Source organism: Neophocaena asiaeorientalis, unplaced genomic scaffold (genome assembly GCF_003031525.2).
Source record: "Neophocaena asiaeorientalis asiaeorientalis breed wild unplaced genomic scaffold, Neophocaena_asiaeorientalis_V1.1 scaffold855, whole genome shotgun sequence".
NCBI lineage: Eukaryota > Metazoa > Chordata > Mammalia > Artiodactyla > Phocoenidae > Neophocaena > Neophocaena asiaeorientalis.
In genome coordinates, this window is record NW_020171823.1 from 37318 (window position 1) to 50507 (window position 13190).

At 39.1% G+C, this 13190-nt stretch overlaps 1 protein-coding gene across 1 annotated transcript in view; it reads left to right on the forward strand.

Moving 5' to 3' along the window:
- Positions 1-5042: 5042 nt before the first annotated feature.
- LOC112396035 (U2 small nuclear ribonucleoprotein auxiliary factor 35 kDa subunit-related protein 2-like) overlaps positions 5043-13190 on the forward strand; it is a 42194-nt gene continuing 34046 nt past the window's right edge. Inside the window, 5 exon segments of the mRNA XM_024739530.1 lie at positions 5043-5354; positions 5689-5766; positions 6628-6749; positions 9315-9407; positions 9863-9949. Coding sequence (XP_024595298.1) covers positions 6675-6749; positions 9315-9407; positions 9863-9949 — 255 coding nt within the window. The 5' untranslated portion in view covers positions 5043-5354; positions 5689-5766; positions 6628-6674.

The window sequence follows — 13190 nt, forward strand, 5'->3', positions numbered from 1 at the left end:
GGGAGAGGCCACAACAGTGAGGGCCCCGCGCACCAAAAAAAAAAAAAAAAAAAAGATAACTTTCTTTCATTAATCAGAATATCCTAGCAGGAAACATCTTTGCATTAAAATTTTGTAAACTTTATTTTTCTCTTTTGATTTTTTAATTCAAATGATATTAGTTATACTTTGGAAATAGAATTAGCTTTTAGAGTTATTTCGGTGATGAAACTGACTTGAACAATTCTTTTTTGTTTTGTTTTGTGGTACGCGGGCCTCTCACCGTTGTGACCTCTCCCGTTGCAGAGCACAGGCTCTGGACACACAGGCTCAGTGACCATGGCTCACGGGCCCAACCACCCCACGGCATGTGGGATCTTCCCAGACCGGGGAATGAACCCGCATCCCCTGCATTGGCAGGCGGACTCTCAACCACTGCACCACCAGGGAAGCCCCTGACTTGAACAATTCTTGAACAAAGCTTGTTCTGAAAATTAATGCAGTGATTTATTCTAACTTTTTATATATTCTGCCCCTTTTTTGAAATTCTCACTTTGTTCGTTTTTCTCATTGTGCTCCTGAGTTTAGTCAGCATCTTTATGACCATTTGAGGGAACAATTTTTCAGGTAAATAACTTAAACTGAGATTTAAGATTTTTATTTGAGGGTTTTTTTTTTCCTTACAACTGATTTGTCTGTTCTTTTCTTTCTCTTGACTCTCTGTGACTATCTATGCATTAGATAAAATATCCAATTCTCCCAGTCTTGAAGGAGTGGCCTCATGTAGGAGATAAACCTTATTGTTCAATCCTGCCCCAGCTCTTAGTTGTCTCTCAAACCCTATTTGTTTTTAGTGGTTCCCAGTAGTTGAAGTGTGCCAGGACCTGTCAGTAACTGAAAGGGGAGAATTTTAGTCATCACCTAGATTTAGGCTGATTGAAAGCCTGACCCTCAGGCAGCAACTTTCAAAGTATATGAATATACCTCTTTCAGAGGAAGTCTAGGAGATGAGTGTTCCTGTGTGATGAGTCCTGGGTAATAGCCAGCTAAGAACTGTTTCTGTGTTTGCTACAATCCCACTGAACCTATGAACACAAGACCAGCCAGCCAATAAAGTCACCAGGGCATGGTCTCCTGGGTGACAGCCATGAAAGCCAAGGTGCCAGATGTGTACAAAGCTCCTTTCTCAGAGATTCCAGAGACCTGGAGTGCGGTAGAGGAAGAGCATGAAGATGGTACCCACCAACCTCTTTATTTGGAGAGTATTTCAGTATGCCCCTCAATGTGTATTAAATTAGAAACCTGCATCTAAGGCCAAAGCTTTAAGGTAAGCAGATAGGCTTCTTTCACAGAAATACTGGACATTTCTCAGTGGGCTGCCTCTGTGCTGGCATTGGGGTCGGTGAGTCTACATATGAAGCTGTATTTCAGTGAGCAATCGCCTGTGAGTCTCATTGACACAAGCCCTGTTGGCTTTCAAAGCTTTGGAGGCTTGTCTCTTAGGTGCTTATCTTAAAAGTTGGAATGCCCAATGTGGGGTCCAAATCCTACCCTTTTCAGGCGGAGGCTGAGATTGTGAATTTCAGCCTGATTGTGGGTAATGGTACCAGGCATGGGGTTTATGGTAAGACTGTATCTCAGGCTCTTTTAACTGCTTTGATGTCCATTTTTTCTGTTTGCCTGATGTGTAGGAGTTACTCATCTACTTTTGGGGGTTTTATCAGATAAGATTGTTCCATATGTAACTGTACATTCAGTGTGTTCACATCAGGAAATCTTCAGTAGTTTATTATTGAAAATAAATATTTCACTCCTATAAAAGGAGATTTCCATTCAGTTATACATCATAATGAAATAAAAATCTACATTTGTATTTTTAAATTAGGAATACATTTAGAAGATATTCTTCTTATTATTCTGAAATAAAAGTGGTCTAATTTATAAAGAATGTTACAGCGACCCAACACTTATGCTTTCTAAATATTAGCAATCTCAGCCTAAGTCACAGGGACCAGAAAATTGATGACTTGAACAATTAAAACATTTTATACTCTGAGGGGATTCTCTAATTTGTTGGAGGAAGCCATCAACAGATATGGCCACCAGTTGACCCTGAACTGGACCTGGGCATTTGGTCCTCTTCTCTATCCTTGGAATGTGCATTCCATTTGCCTTCCCTGCTCCCAGAAGCTGCTCTAAGGATACAGCCTTGAAATAAAATGTTGCGCTGAGCCTATCTGGTCTGAGTACATTACTGAACCCAATTATGGCCTCTATATTAACTTTTAAGATTCTGGTGGGCAGATCCAGAAATCTACTTGTCTTGGGGCTACCAAAGATAAGATTTGTAATTAAGTTTCCTTGCTTATTAAAACAGCCACCTAGGCCTCTTTCCTTCCAAGATGGCCCACACTCTGTCTATGGAGTGTGTATCTCCCTGAATAAACCTTCTTTCACTTTACTATGTCTTGCTCTTGAATCCTTGCCTGCACAAAGCCAAGAACCCACACTGGGTGGCCATCCCAGGGACGCAGACATGACTTGGGATGTGACCATTTCTCACACTCCACTCTCTTTCCTGCAATATCTTTCCTGGCACCCAATGTGGGGCCTCAAAGACCATAATCTCGATCCGCCCATTGGGCTATGGCTCCCCTCTGAAGGGTGGCTGGGACTTACCCTGAGCCATGTAGATTCAAGTAGCCTGCTAAGTGGCAGCTGATGTCACCTGCAGGATCTGGCAGAGACCAGGTCTCTGGCCATGAAGAAGCTCACTGAGGCCAAGGCATTTTCCCCTCCGTCTTTCTCATTCTCCTATTGCTGTCTTTTTGGACTTGAAAAGATCCACACAGACGACCACCAAACATCCAAATTAAGACTGTGCGGCAAGTAATTGACAACTTGGTTGGGTCTAAAGAACTCCTGTTAGGGGGCTTATCTGGTGGTGCAGTGGTTGAGAATCTGCCTGCCAATGCAGGGGACATGGGTTCGAGCCCTGGTCTGGGAGGATCCCACATGTCACGGAGCAACTAGGCCTGTGAGCCACAACTACTGAGCCTGCGCGTCTGGAACCTGTGCTCTGCAACAGAAGAGGCCGCGATAGTGAGAGGCCTGTGCACCGCGATGAAGAGTGGCCCCCGCTTGCCGCAACTAGAGAAAGCCCTCGCAGAGAAACGAAGACCCAGCACAGCCAAAAATAAAAATAAATAATTTTTTTAAAAACCTGCCACCTAGCAATCTGGAGTGATCTGCCTCTTTCTCTGGTTTCTTTCTGCCCTGTGAGTATGGGGACCAGGTTCAGATTGCACCCTGGAAACCCTCAAGAAACAACTCAGTTACGGATACAGTTGCCAAGTCTCTACCTTCAAGGAGTTTATGGTTTATTGGTAGAAGCAGACAGGTAATGTCAACAAAGTGCAAAATAATATGAGAGCTGTTTTCTACTACAGTTGAAATACTTGTGCTCAGAATGCATGTATAACAAGTACCTAAGCCACTCTTGAAAGGGCATCAAGAAATTTTCATAATAATGATAATCCAACAGCTAATGCTTTGGAGACCCTGACTATTCCCAGGCACTGTGTCAACACATAGTATGCATAACTTTAGTCAACCTTTACAAGAAAACCCTTACAAGATGGGAAATATTATTACTATCTTGATTTTTACAAATTAGGGAACTGAAGACTGACTCAAGATCTCATATAGCCAAAGCTTGTAGCTCCTCTTCCCTCTAATTTGAAAGTCTGTGTCTCCAAATACTGGTGCACTGAGGTAGACAAGGTCAACTTGGAGGTGAAGGAATAAGTATGTTGTTTCAAGCCTCAGTGAAACAAGATTTCATGTAGGAGTGGGGATTCTGTTAAACAATTCCTCAAGGAGCTAGGAGAAGCATGGGCAGTTTAGTAATTGGCTATTTCACCAATTTTTGTTGTAGAGTAGATTAGAACAAAGGTCACCCAAAATATGATGGTTATTAATCATTCTGAAGCTGCAATGTAAATTTTAGAGAAACATTTTCCCTTGGCTTTGTCTCTGGTCTTGTATATGTACATCAAGATCTGGTTATTAGCCAGGCTAATTTTTACTTTCTCACTTTCACAGCCCCAATCTAATTTTTCATCATCTCTCACCTAGTGATTGTAATATTCCAGGTTTATCCTCTATATTATGAACCAGAGTAATCTACCAGAAATATATATAACACCAAGCTTCTGTTTAAAATCGTCCAACTATTCTCCTTGCCTAGGAAACGTAATCAATTGTCTCACTATGAGTTACCAGTTCCTCCTCCAAAACCTGGTTGCAGCCTACCTCTATCATTATGTTACTTTATAATATAGAATAGCACTTTAAATTTGATGGCCAAAATTTGTGTGGTTCCAAGTACATTCTACATGTATCAGCACGCAGTGCCTTTGCTTATGCTGATCCGCAACACACTGTCACTCTTCTTTACTTAGGTAACCGTCCTCTTCTTTCCAAACTCAACTAAGATGTTGTTTAAGGGTACTAACTTGGCAACAAGTAGTAAATAAGTCCTAGGGATCTAATTCATGGTAATGAATATAGACAATTTTGTATTTATAATCATCAAAGTTGCTAAGAGACTACAAGTTAATCAGAAATAATTAGAAAAGTGAAGAGGTGCTAATTATTGCTACAATGGCAATCGTACTACAATACGTGAATTAGCAAAATAACATGTTGCACAGCTTAATTTTACACGTTATACATCAAAGGTATTTTAAATTTTTTAATGTTCATTTCTCTGAGGCAAAAAAAAAAAAAAATTCAACTCAGGCTGAGACGATTATACTACCTAAATATCTTTGCAGGTAGCTTATAATATTATCTATGCATTGTTCTTCGTCTGGCCCTAAATACACTGGAGGCTGAGTTTGCATTCCTGACCTAACAATAAGGTTCTTTCTTTAGGCCGTTCAAAGGAAAGGGGCGGAATCTGGAGCTTTATACAAGGCGCTGATAGGTGGAGCTGCATAAGGAGCAGAGGTTGGAGAAGTCGGTTTCGGACGTAAGAGTGAACGGGGACGAGAGATGATTTTCGCCTCTTGGCCACAAGACTCACACTATAGCATAGGAACAAATCACCAGTAAAGTGCGAAGTAGAGAAGAATTAATTCCAGTGTGCCGAAAGAACCGCAAAAGTAAATTTCGGGAAGGAGACATTTTTTAAAATAGTTCTCTATAAGTTGAGCTGCGACCAGACGCCTCTCGATTTCCGGTTTTGCTTCCTCACAGTAGAGGAAGTGATGCCTGCGCTTGCGCATGACCGTTTCCGCGTTAGGCCCGCTTCTAGGGCAGAGAGTTATGACTAAGGTGGCGTTGCTGGAGGTGTTTCCCAACAAACTGAGGTAAGCTGACGGGGAGAAGTGACTGACAAGAAGAGCCAGGGTGGGCCTGGGCTGGGCGTAGGTGATGTGCAGGCTAAGCCAAGCAAGCCGGAGCGCTCCCGGTACTGTCACTGGCGTCGGTGGGTTCAGAAAGGCGAGGAGGAAGCTGCCGGAATCGAAGAGACTTACTGGTTGAGCGTAGAAAGGCGAGACAGTTTTGTAATCAAAATATGAAAAGCAAGATTTCATTCCCGAGTACCAGAGCGACTTTCTTGCTCTGGACGCAGAGGAGATGGGAGCTAAGGCAGCGCTGCGCGAGGGACCGCTGATGCTGCTGTATATTTTGATATTCCAGCCGCAAGAAATAGAGCCGCCCTAAGGAAGAAAAAACGAAAGAAACGTCGCCGGGAGCTCGCTCGACTGAGAGACTCAGGTAACGGATTCCTCATCTTGTTTTTGTGTAAGAAGTTGTTCCCCCCAGCTGCCGCCCTAACTTGAGACCCCAGTGTCAGAAGGGAGGTGTATACCTGATGAAGTGTAGTGTCTGCTTCTTTGCAAATAAACTTACGTTAGACACATGTAAGAGAAAATGTTAACATTCTGAAGAAAAAGGGGAAAGGTATGGTGAATTTACTGTTGATATGTATATATTAAAGAACTCGATGTTACAGATGCAACAATTGTGAATTTTCAGCAGTTAGCACAGCTCTAGGACACATTAAGAACTCAGTGAATGTTTTCCTTTGTACTGGTCAAGGGTTTTGATTACATATTGTTCAAGTGTTTCTCAGACTGCAGTAGTGTAAGACACTTTATATTGACTCAACTAATAAAACTATTGTTATTTAAATATTTACAAGTGTAAAACTAGTCGTGAAGGTCTTATTTGACTATAATGTTGTATATTTACAGAAAAGAAAACCAAATAAAATCACACAGCCTTTTCAAATCTATGTTAGTGTAATGTTAGGGATTATGTGGAACAAATTCCTAAAAAATAATTATCGTTCTCATGGCTATAACTGCATTATGTGGCATTTGCAGTGCCTCTATTATTGTTGCCTAAAGTTATTTACCAGTGTTTTTCTGTAGGAAAAAAGTGGGGAACCTTAATTTGTACACTGATCATAATGTTATTTGGCCTTAAAATATCAGACCTTAACATTTTTGTATAAACCTGTCCGTTTAATGCAGTAAACTTAGTACTACTTGAGCCAACATGGTTATAAATGCAGATGGATGCACTGAAATCACACAATACTGGCTTATAATGGTTGTCATACATGTTTTCCAGAACTTACTTATTAAATTGTCCAAGACAGTTCTTGAACTACAGGGACTATGGCCTCAAGTAACCAGGATTCTTGGACTTGGAAAAACAACCATAGAGGTTTCATTTACCATTGGTGTTCCCAGGTAATGATTTTAGTACTGCTACATGGAATTTTTGGAATGGAAAGATTAGTGTGTTCACATGCAATGTGTAATAACATGTCTCTATTATTAGGTGGAAACTAGTCCACTATAGGTAGGACAAAACATCAGGAGAAAAGGATAAACAGAATAGGTTGGAGTTACTTACACTTTTTATTTTTTTTTAATTCCTAAAATTCTCAGCTATCTCCCATTGTGTATTTAATCTGTTTTCTTCTAGCATACAGTTTTCTAAAGCCTCTCTCTCTCTTTCTTTCCCTGTTTTAAATTCAGTAATAGCTTGTGTTTTCTTGCGTCATTTTTTTCCTTTTGACTTTGTAAGGTACACTCACAGCAAGCCTTGGTAGTTAAGTCAATAATCTCTCTTGGTAGATTTAGTATGTTGAAGGATAGGTCACTGCTTTGCTCTTGATTTTATAGATAATGCCATATCCAAAACTAAGCAGTTGTCTCTCGATTATGAGCTTTGCTCCTAGTTTTACACATTGACTCACATTTCTTTATCTAGTAATACTTAATGAATGTATAGAATAAAAAACATTTCTGTCCATTCATTGTAGTACAGATTGGTTGGGCAAACATTACACACACATATTCTCTAAAATACAGACAATATTACTATAAGAATGAGTTGTCTAATGATTGTTAGAAATTTGTGGAATACTGAGCTTGCAGTTACTGGTAGCCTTTTTGGCATCTAGTTTAACCTTGGATAACCTGAAATAAACTGTCTTGTCACAAATTAAGATAAAGTGTAAAAAAGCAAGTTACAAAACTGTAGCACGATTCTATTTTTGTTTTAAAGAGTTACATGCATAATACATTTATATATTTTATACTTAAATATATGCTGTATATATTTGATTATATCTGTAGAGAAAATGCTACACCTCAGATTGTTTATAATCACTTCTTTGGAGTATGTGAACGTGATTTTGGAGGGTTAGGGGGTTAAGTGAATGAGGAGATATTTTTGAGTATCAGCAGATATTTTTGAGTATCCTGGCAGTGTCTAATCAGTGGGAATAATCTCTGTAAGTAATTCAGAGTCATATCCTCTGTACCAGATTAGGTCATTTATTTATCTGAATAATTGTATCAGTAAGAAGTTACCATTCTTTGGTGTATATGTGTGAGCCTATTTTCTTTCAATTTAAAATGCTGAAATAATAAAATTTACTTGCTTAGAAAAGCAGTTTAATCTAGGAATGGGTAAGCATTTGGTTAGACCTATAATACATATGTGACAGATATAAAATCTTTTTCTTTTAATCTTGAATCATGGAAAGCTTATGTTGCATTTCCTTAAGTTGCTTCAGTTTTCCCTGTGTGCTCTCCATGTCTTCATGTTTTTCTCTCAAATTTAAATTTTAAATGGAACAGGATATAATTTTTTATTATGGGAAAAATAATGTATTTATTTTGAAAATGTTTCAATATATAGAAAGTTGAAAAAATAGTACAATAAACATCTATGAACTCTTTATCTAGATATGCTAATGAACATGTTTTCTTTGTCCTCTCTCTTTTTCTTTATGTATGTACATACGTATATTTCTATGTATATCCATATATGAATAAATACATATAGATAGATACACATTCATGTATACTTAAATTTTTTTTCCCAAATAATTTACGCTTGAGTTGCAGATATATGATGCTTCATTCCTAAATATTTCAGCTTGCATCTCTAAAGTATGACATTTTTCTACAGAACATACCAACTTCGCATCTATGTAAATGAAAGGAATTCACTAGTATGATATACGAACGGCTGTATATGTTATCCAGGATTGATATATGTATATAACCAGGTATATATGTGTTACATATACATCTTATATATATTATCATTATATATCTATAGCCAGTATTGATTACTTTAAAAAGCTGAAGTCATGGGCTTCCCTGGTGGTGCAGTGGTTGAGAGTCTGCCTGCCGATGCAGGGGACACGGGTTTGTGCCCCGGTCCAGGAAGATCCCACATGCCGCGGAGCAGCTAGGCCCATGAGCCATGGCCGCTGAGCCTGCACGTCCGGAGCCTGTGCTCCACAACGGGAGAGGCCGCAACAGTGAGAGGTCCGCGTACCGCAAAAAAAAAAAAAAATTAAAATGCATAGAATGGAAGGATTATACTTTCTAAATGTAGAAACCTGGATGTGGCTTTGAAACTTGTTATTTGCTTTATTGGCACCTGCGCATCTCTGTGACCAGACTAGGACAAACTTTAATGTTACTGCTGGTTTTTTTAATATGAGAAAAGTGGCAGAACAAATGTCACACAAGAATGTAGAAGTAGTGACTTTAAGCTGTTACCTTCTAGGAAGATGCTGATTGTAGTGCTCTTCCAGGTGCTCTATTATGTCCTCTAATTCTCTTGCACCTCTTAAAGGCTTTATGTAAGATAACTTTCATGACATTTTAACCATCCCGAAAATGTGTTATTTGCTATTATATATAGTGTATATGTGTGTGTGTTTGTAGAATGATGCCAATTCTTTTATTTGATTACATAATTATATCAATACACAAAACTTACATGAGGAGTGGTTGTTGAGGGAGCAGAAAGCACAAGAGGATTTAAGAATAAAGAAGCAAAAGGAAGAGGCAGCTAGTAAACAGCAGGAAGAACAAGAGGTATGCTTTTAGTCAAATTAATCAACTACCTAACTAGTTAACGAAAATAACTTCTAATTAAAATAGAGAATGACTTTTTCACGTTAACAATTACATGCCTTGAACAACAGCAACAAAAATAGTTTGAGGGCTTCCCTGGTGGCGCAGTGGTTGAGAGTCCGCCTGCCGAGGCAGGGAACACGGGTTCGTGTCCTGGTCCGGTAAGGTCCCACATGCTGCGGAGCAGCTGGGCCCATGAACCATGGCCGCTGAGCCTGCGCATCCGGAGCCTGTGCTCTGCAACAGGAGGGGCCACACCAGTGAGAGGCCCACATACTGCAAAAAAAAAAAAAAAAACTTTGAAAGTGATAGTCTGTGTAACCAATATATTTAATTTTTTAAATTTATTTATCCCATATGTTGAATGTTTTAAAAATTAAATATGGGGGAAAAATACATTTCTTTTCTCTTTGAAGAGAAAGTTGAGAGAAGAATGGGAAGAACATCAGAGAAGAGAGAGAGAAGAGGAGGAGCAGAAACTACAGGAGAAAAGAGAAAAAGAGGTGATTCTTATCATAGGAGGATAAATACACTGTGTATAGTGTGCAGATAGGCTATATGATGGATTTGAAGCTATGGGCATGTGAGGGCTTGTAGTTTTTTGCTTTGTTTTTTAAAAACCGTATTTTTTAGTAGAGACATACATATTCTTTGTGTCCATGCAATACCAGTTAAGACTATCTTAATTTAATGGTTTCTTCAGCTTTACCCAGTGTAGTGCAAAAGCAGCCATGGCAGTATGGAAACAAATAGGTGTAGCTACGTTCTAATAAAGCTTTATATAGAAGCAGACAGCTGGCCCCTGCTTTACACTTTGTACCACTCTAGCAAATGTGACTCTCAGGTTCAACTGTGTGAGTTGACTTGTTTAGGGAAAAAACATTTTGTATACTTGACATGTTTATTTCATTCCTTAAAGGCTTAACAGCTTGTGTCCTGCCACCAAAACTATTTGATTTTGAGAAAGCAGGGATCGAATATTTAAGATTTAGATTTTTGCTATCGTTGTTCTCATTAAATCTTGACTCGCTTTCAAACCTGTAGCTAACAGACAGTTTGCTAATTTAAAAAGGTAATCTGTAAGGTGTATGTACATATCTTTCATGTCTTTCAGGATTCTTTCTAAACATTGATTTGATGTATTTTGCTGCTTTCCTTAACAGGGTGATTATTTCAAAAATTCACAACCCATCTTTACTTGAAATGATTCATCAGCATTTTTCTTTTCGGTATTCTAAGTTTGAATAACATAAAATTGAGTAGTTAACCATCTCATAATGGGGAAAAGTGCATTTGGTTGTGTCTTGGTCATAATGGAGTAGAAGTAGTCTCCACAACTTTGTTTTTTGTATTTCAGCCATTAGTTAATTCCAGTGCAAATTTTAGGCACCTTAATTTGAGCACTACTTTCTAGATGAGGTGAGATGTATCAGGGGACAAGAAATTTGGAACTTTTAAATTTTTTTATAGAGAGGAGTCAATTGCCATTTTAACTATGGAATTTTTTTCATTTGAGGTTTCCAGGGTTCAGATAGAAGCTCTGGCTTCTTTTAAATGCTCTGATTTTTTTAAGGAAGTCTAGAAGGCATTAAAGAGAAGCATAAAGTACAGTCATCCCTGGGTATCTCTGGTGATTGATTGGTTCTAGGGACCCTGATGGCAACAGTTCCCAACCTTTTTGGCACCAGGGACCAGTTCTGTAGAAGACAGTTTTCCGTGGACAGGGTGGGAGTGGTTCAGGTGGTAATGTGAGCCATGGAGAGCGGTAGATGAAGCTTCACTCACTTGCCTGCTGCTCACCTGCTGTGCAGCCCAGGGATTGGAGACCCCTGCCTGAGGGTACTGAAATCTGTGGGTGCTCAAGTGAAATGGCGTAGAATTTGCATATAACCTAGGCACATCATTCTATATACTTTAAATCACTTTTAGATTTTTATAATGCCCAATACACTTTAAAAGGTACAAAAATAGTTGCTAGTGCATCGCAAATTAAGACTTTGCTTTTTGGAACTTTGTGGGGTGTTTTCCCAAATACTTTTGTACTATCATTGGTTGATGGCTGTGGAACCCACACATACAGAGGAATGACTGTAGATTCTAAGTGGATTTAAGAAATATATGTGATTCTGCTATGTGCTAGACAGTTGTCTAGTTAATGGGATAAGACAGTGGAAAAGATACAGTCCCTGTTCTTAGTGTTACTTTGCTAGATGGGGGAGCCATATGATAAGTTGCCCAAAAAGATAATTTCCAGTGGTGTTAAGTGCTACAAAGAAATAAAACAAGGTGATGTGATAGAGTGATGGGCATAGGTGAGTACTTCCTTAGATAAATGATCATGGAATATTTCTCTGAGAAGCCAATGTTTTATGCTGTTACCTGAGTACAAAGATCTCAGGGGCTCTACGCAGAGGGAAGGGCCCAGAACGTAGAACTGAAAGGAGGTGAGGATGTTTGAATCCCAGAGACCAAAGGAGAGAGTGGCAGGGGCAGGGAGGAGATCAGAAGGGTAGGCAGGGTCAGATCATTTAAGGCCTCCTGGATTTGAAGGAGGAGTTTTGACTTCATGTTAAGTGTAATGGAAAGCCATTGTCTTTACCTTTAACAAATCATTTATCACTTTTGTATAAAGAATAGGGAGACTGGAGGGGTGGGACAGGGAGGGTGAGAGGGAGGGAGACGCAAGAGGGAAGAGATATGGGAACATATGTATATGTATAACTGATTCACTTTGCTATAAAGTAAAAAAAAAAGAATAGGGAGTAGGGAACAGTGACCAAAGAGGCAAGAGTCAAGATACACTGCTGTTTCAAATAGGATATGATATGTTGGTAATTTGTATGAGGATAGTTCTTTACAAAGATAAGTACACAGATCTGGGGTACGTTAATGCAGAGTCAACAAGATTGCTCATGGTAAATTGAGGGTAGAGGTGTGAAAGAGAATGGAAGAATCCAAGTCATACTCTCAGGTGTTTAGTTTGAATAAGAGGGGAAGTAAATGGAAGCACCATTTACTGAGATGTGACACTTAGAGGGTCGACACGGAGGAAACAAAAGTTCTGTTTTGAGCTTGGAGGACTCTTACATGCATCTGGATTTATCAAGTCTTTTATGTAATTCTTTAAGGAGCTAGAGAAAAGAAGTCTAACATGATTAAAATTTGTTTAAATGCCAGTTACATAGAAATTTACTGAAATTTTGGAGAACTTACTTTGCCTTATCAAAAAGTTTGAAATAGCTCATAAATCCTAAATACTACTGTTCATGTCATATTTTTGGCTTTTTTAAAATGTTAATGATGTTGTGGCTAGCATTGTGTTTTATAATACTGATACCTCATCTTAAAAACTTGTATGTAGTATATATGCTTAAGCATAGTAACTGTTGTTTCTGAAACTTACAGGAATATTCTTAAATATTTTATAATGTGTTTTATTACATTTTCTATTTGAATAAAAATTCTCACCTATATTCTTTTGAAAGCTTTTCAGAAGATCTGTGCTGTAGAAACCAAATAAGAACATGAAACCTTGCATGTATAGGCTTTTTTAAATTTTAAGTTGAGATTCTTAACCACAAAAACTAGCTGTGGGGCTTCCCTGGTGGCGCAGTAGTTGAGAGTCCGCCTGCCAAAGCAGGGAACGCGGGTTCTTGCCCCGGTCTGGGAAGATCCCACATGATGCGGAGCGGCTGGGCCTGTGAGCCGTGGCTGCTGAGACTGCACGTCCGGAGCCTGTGCTCC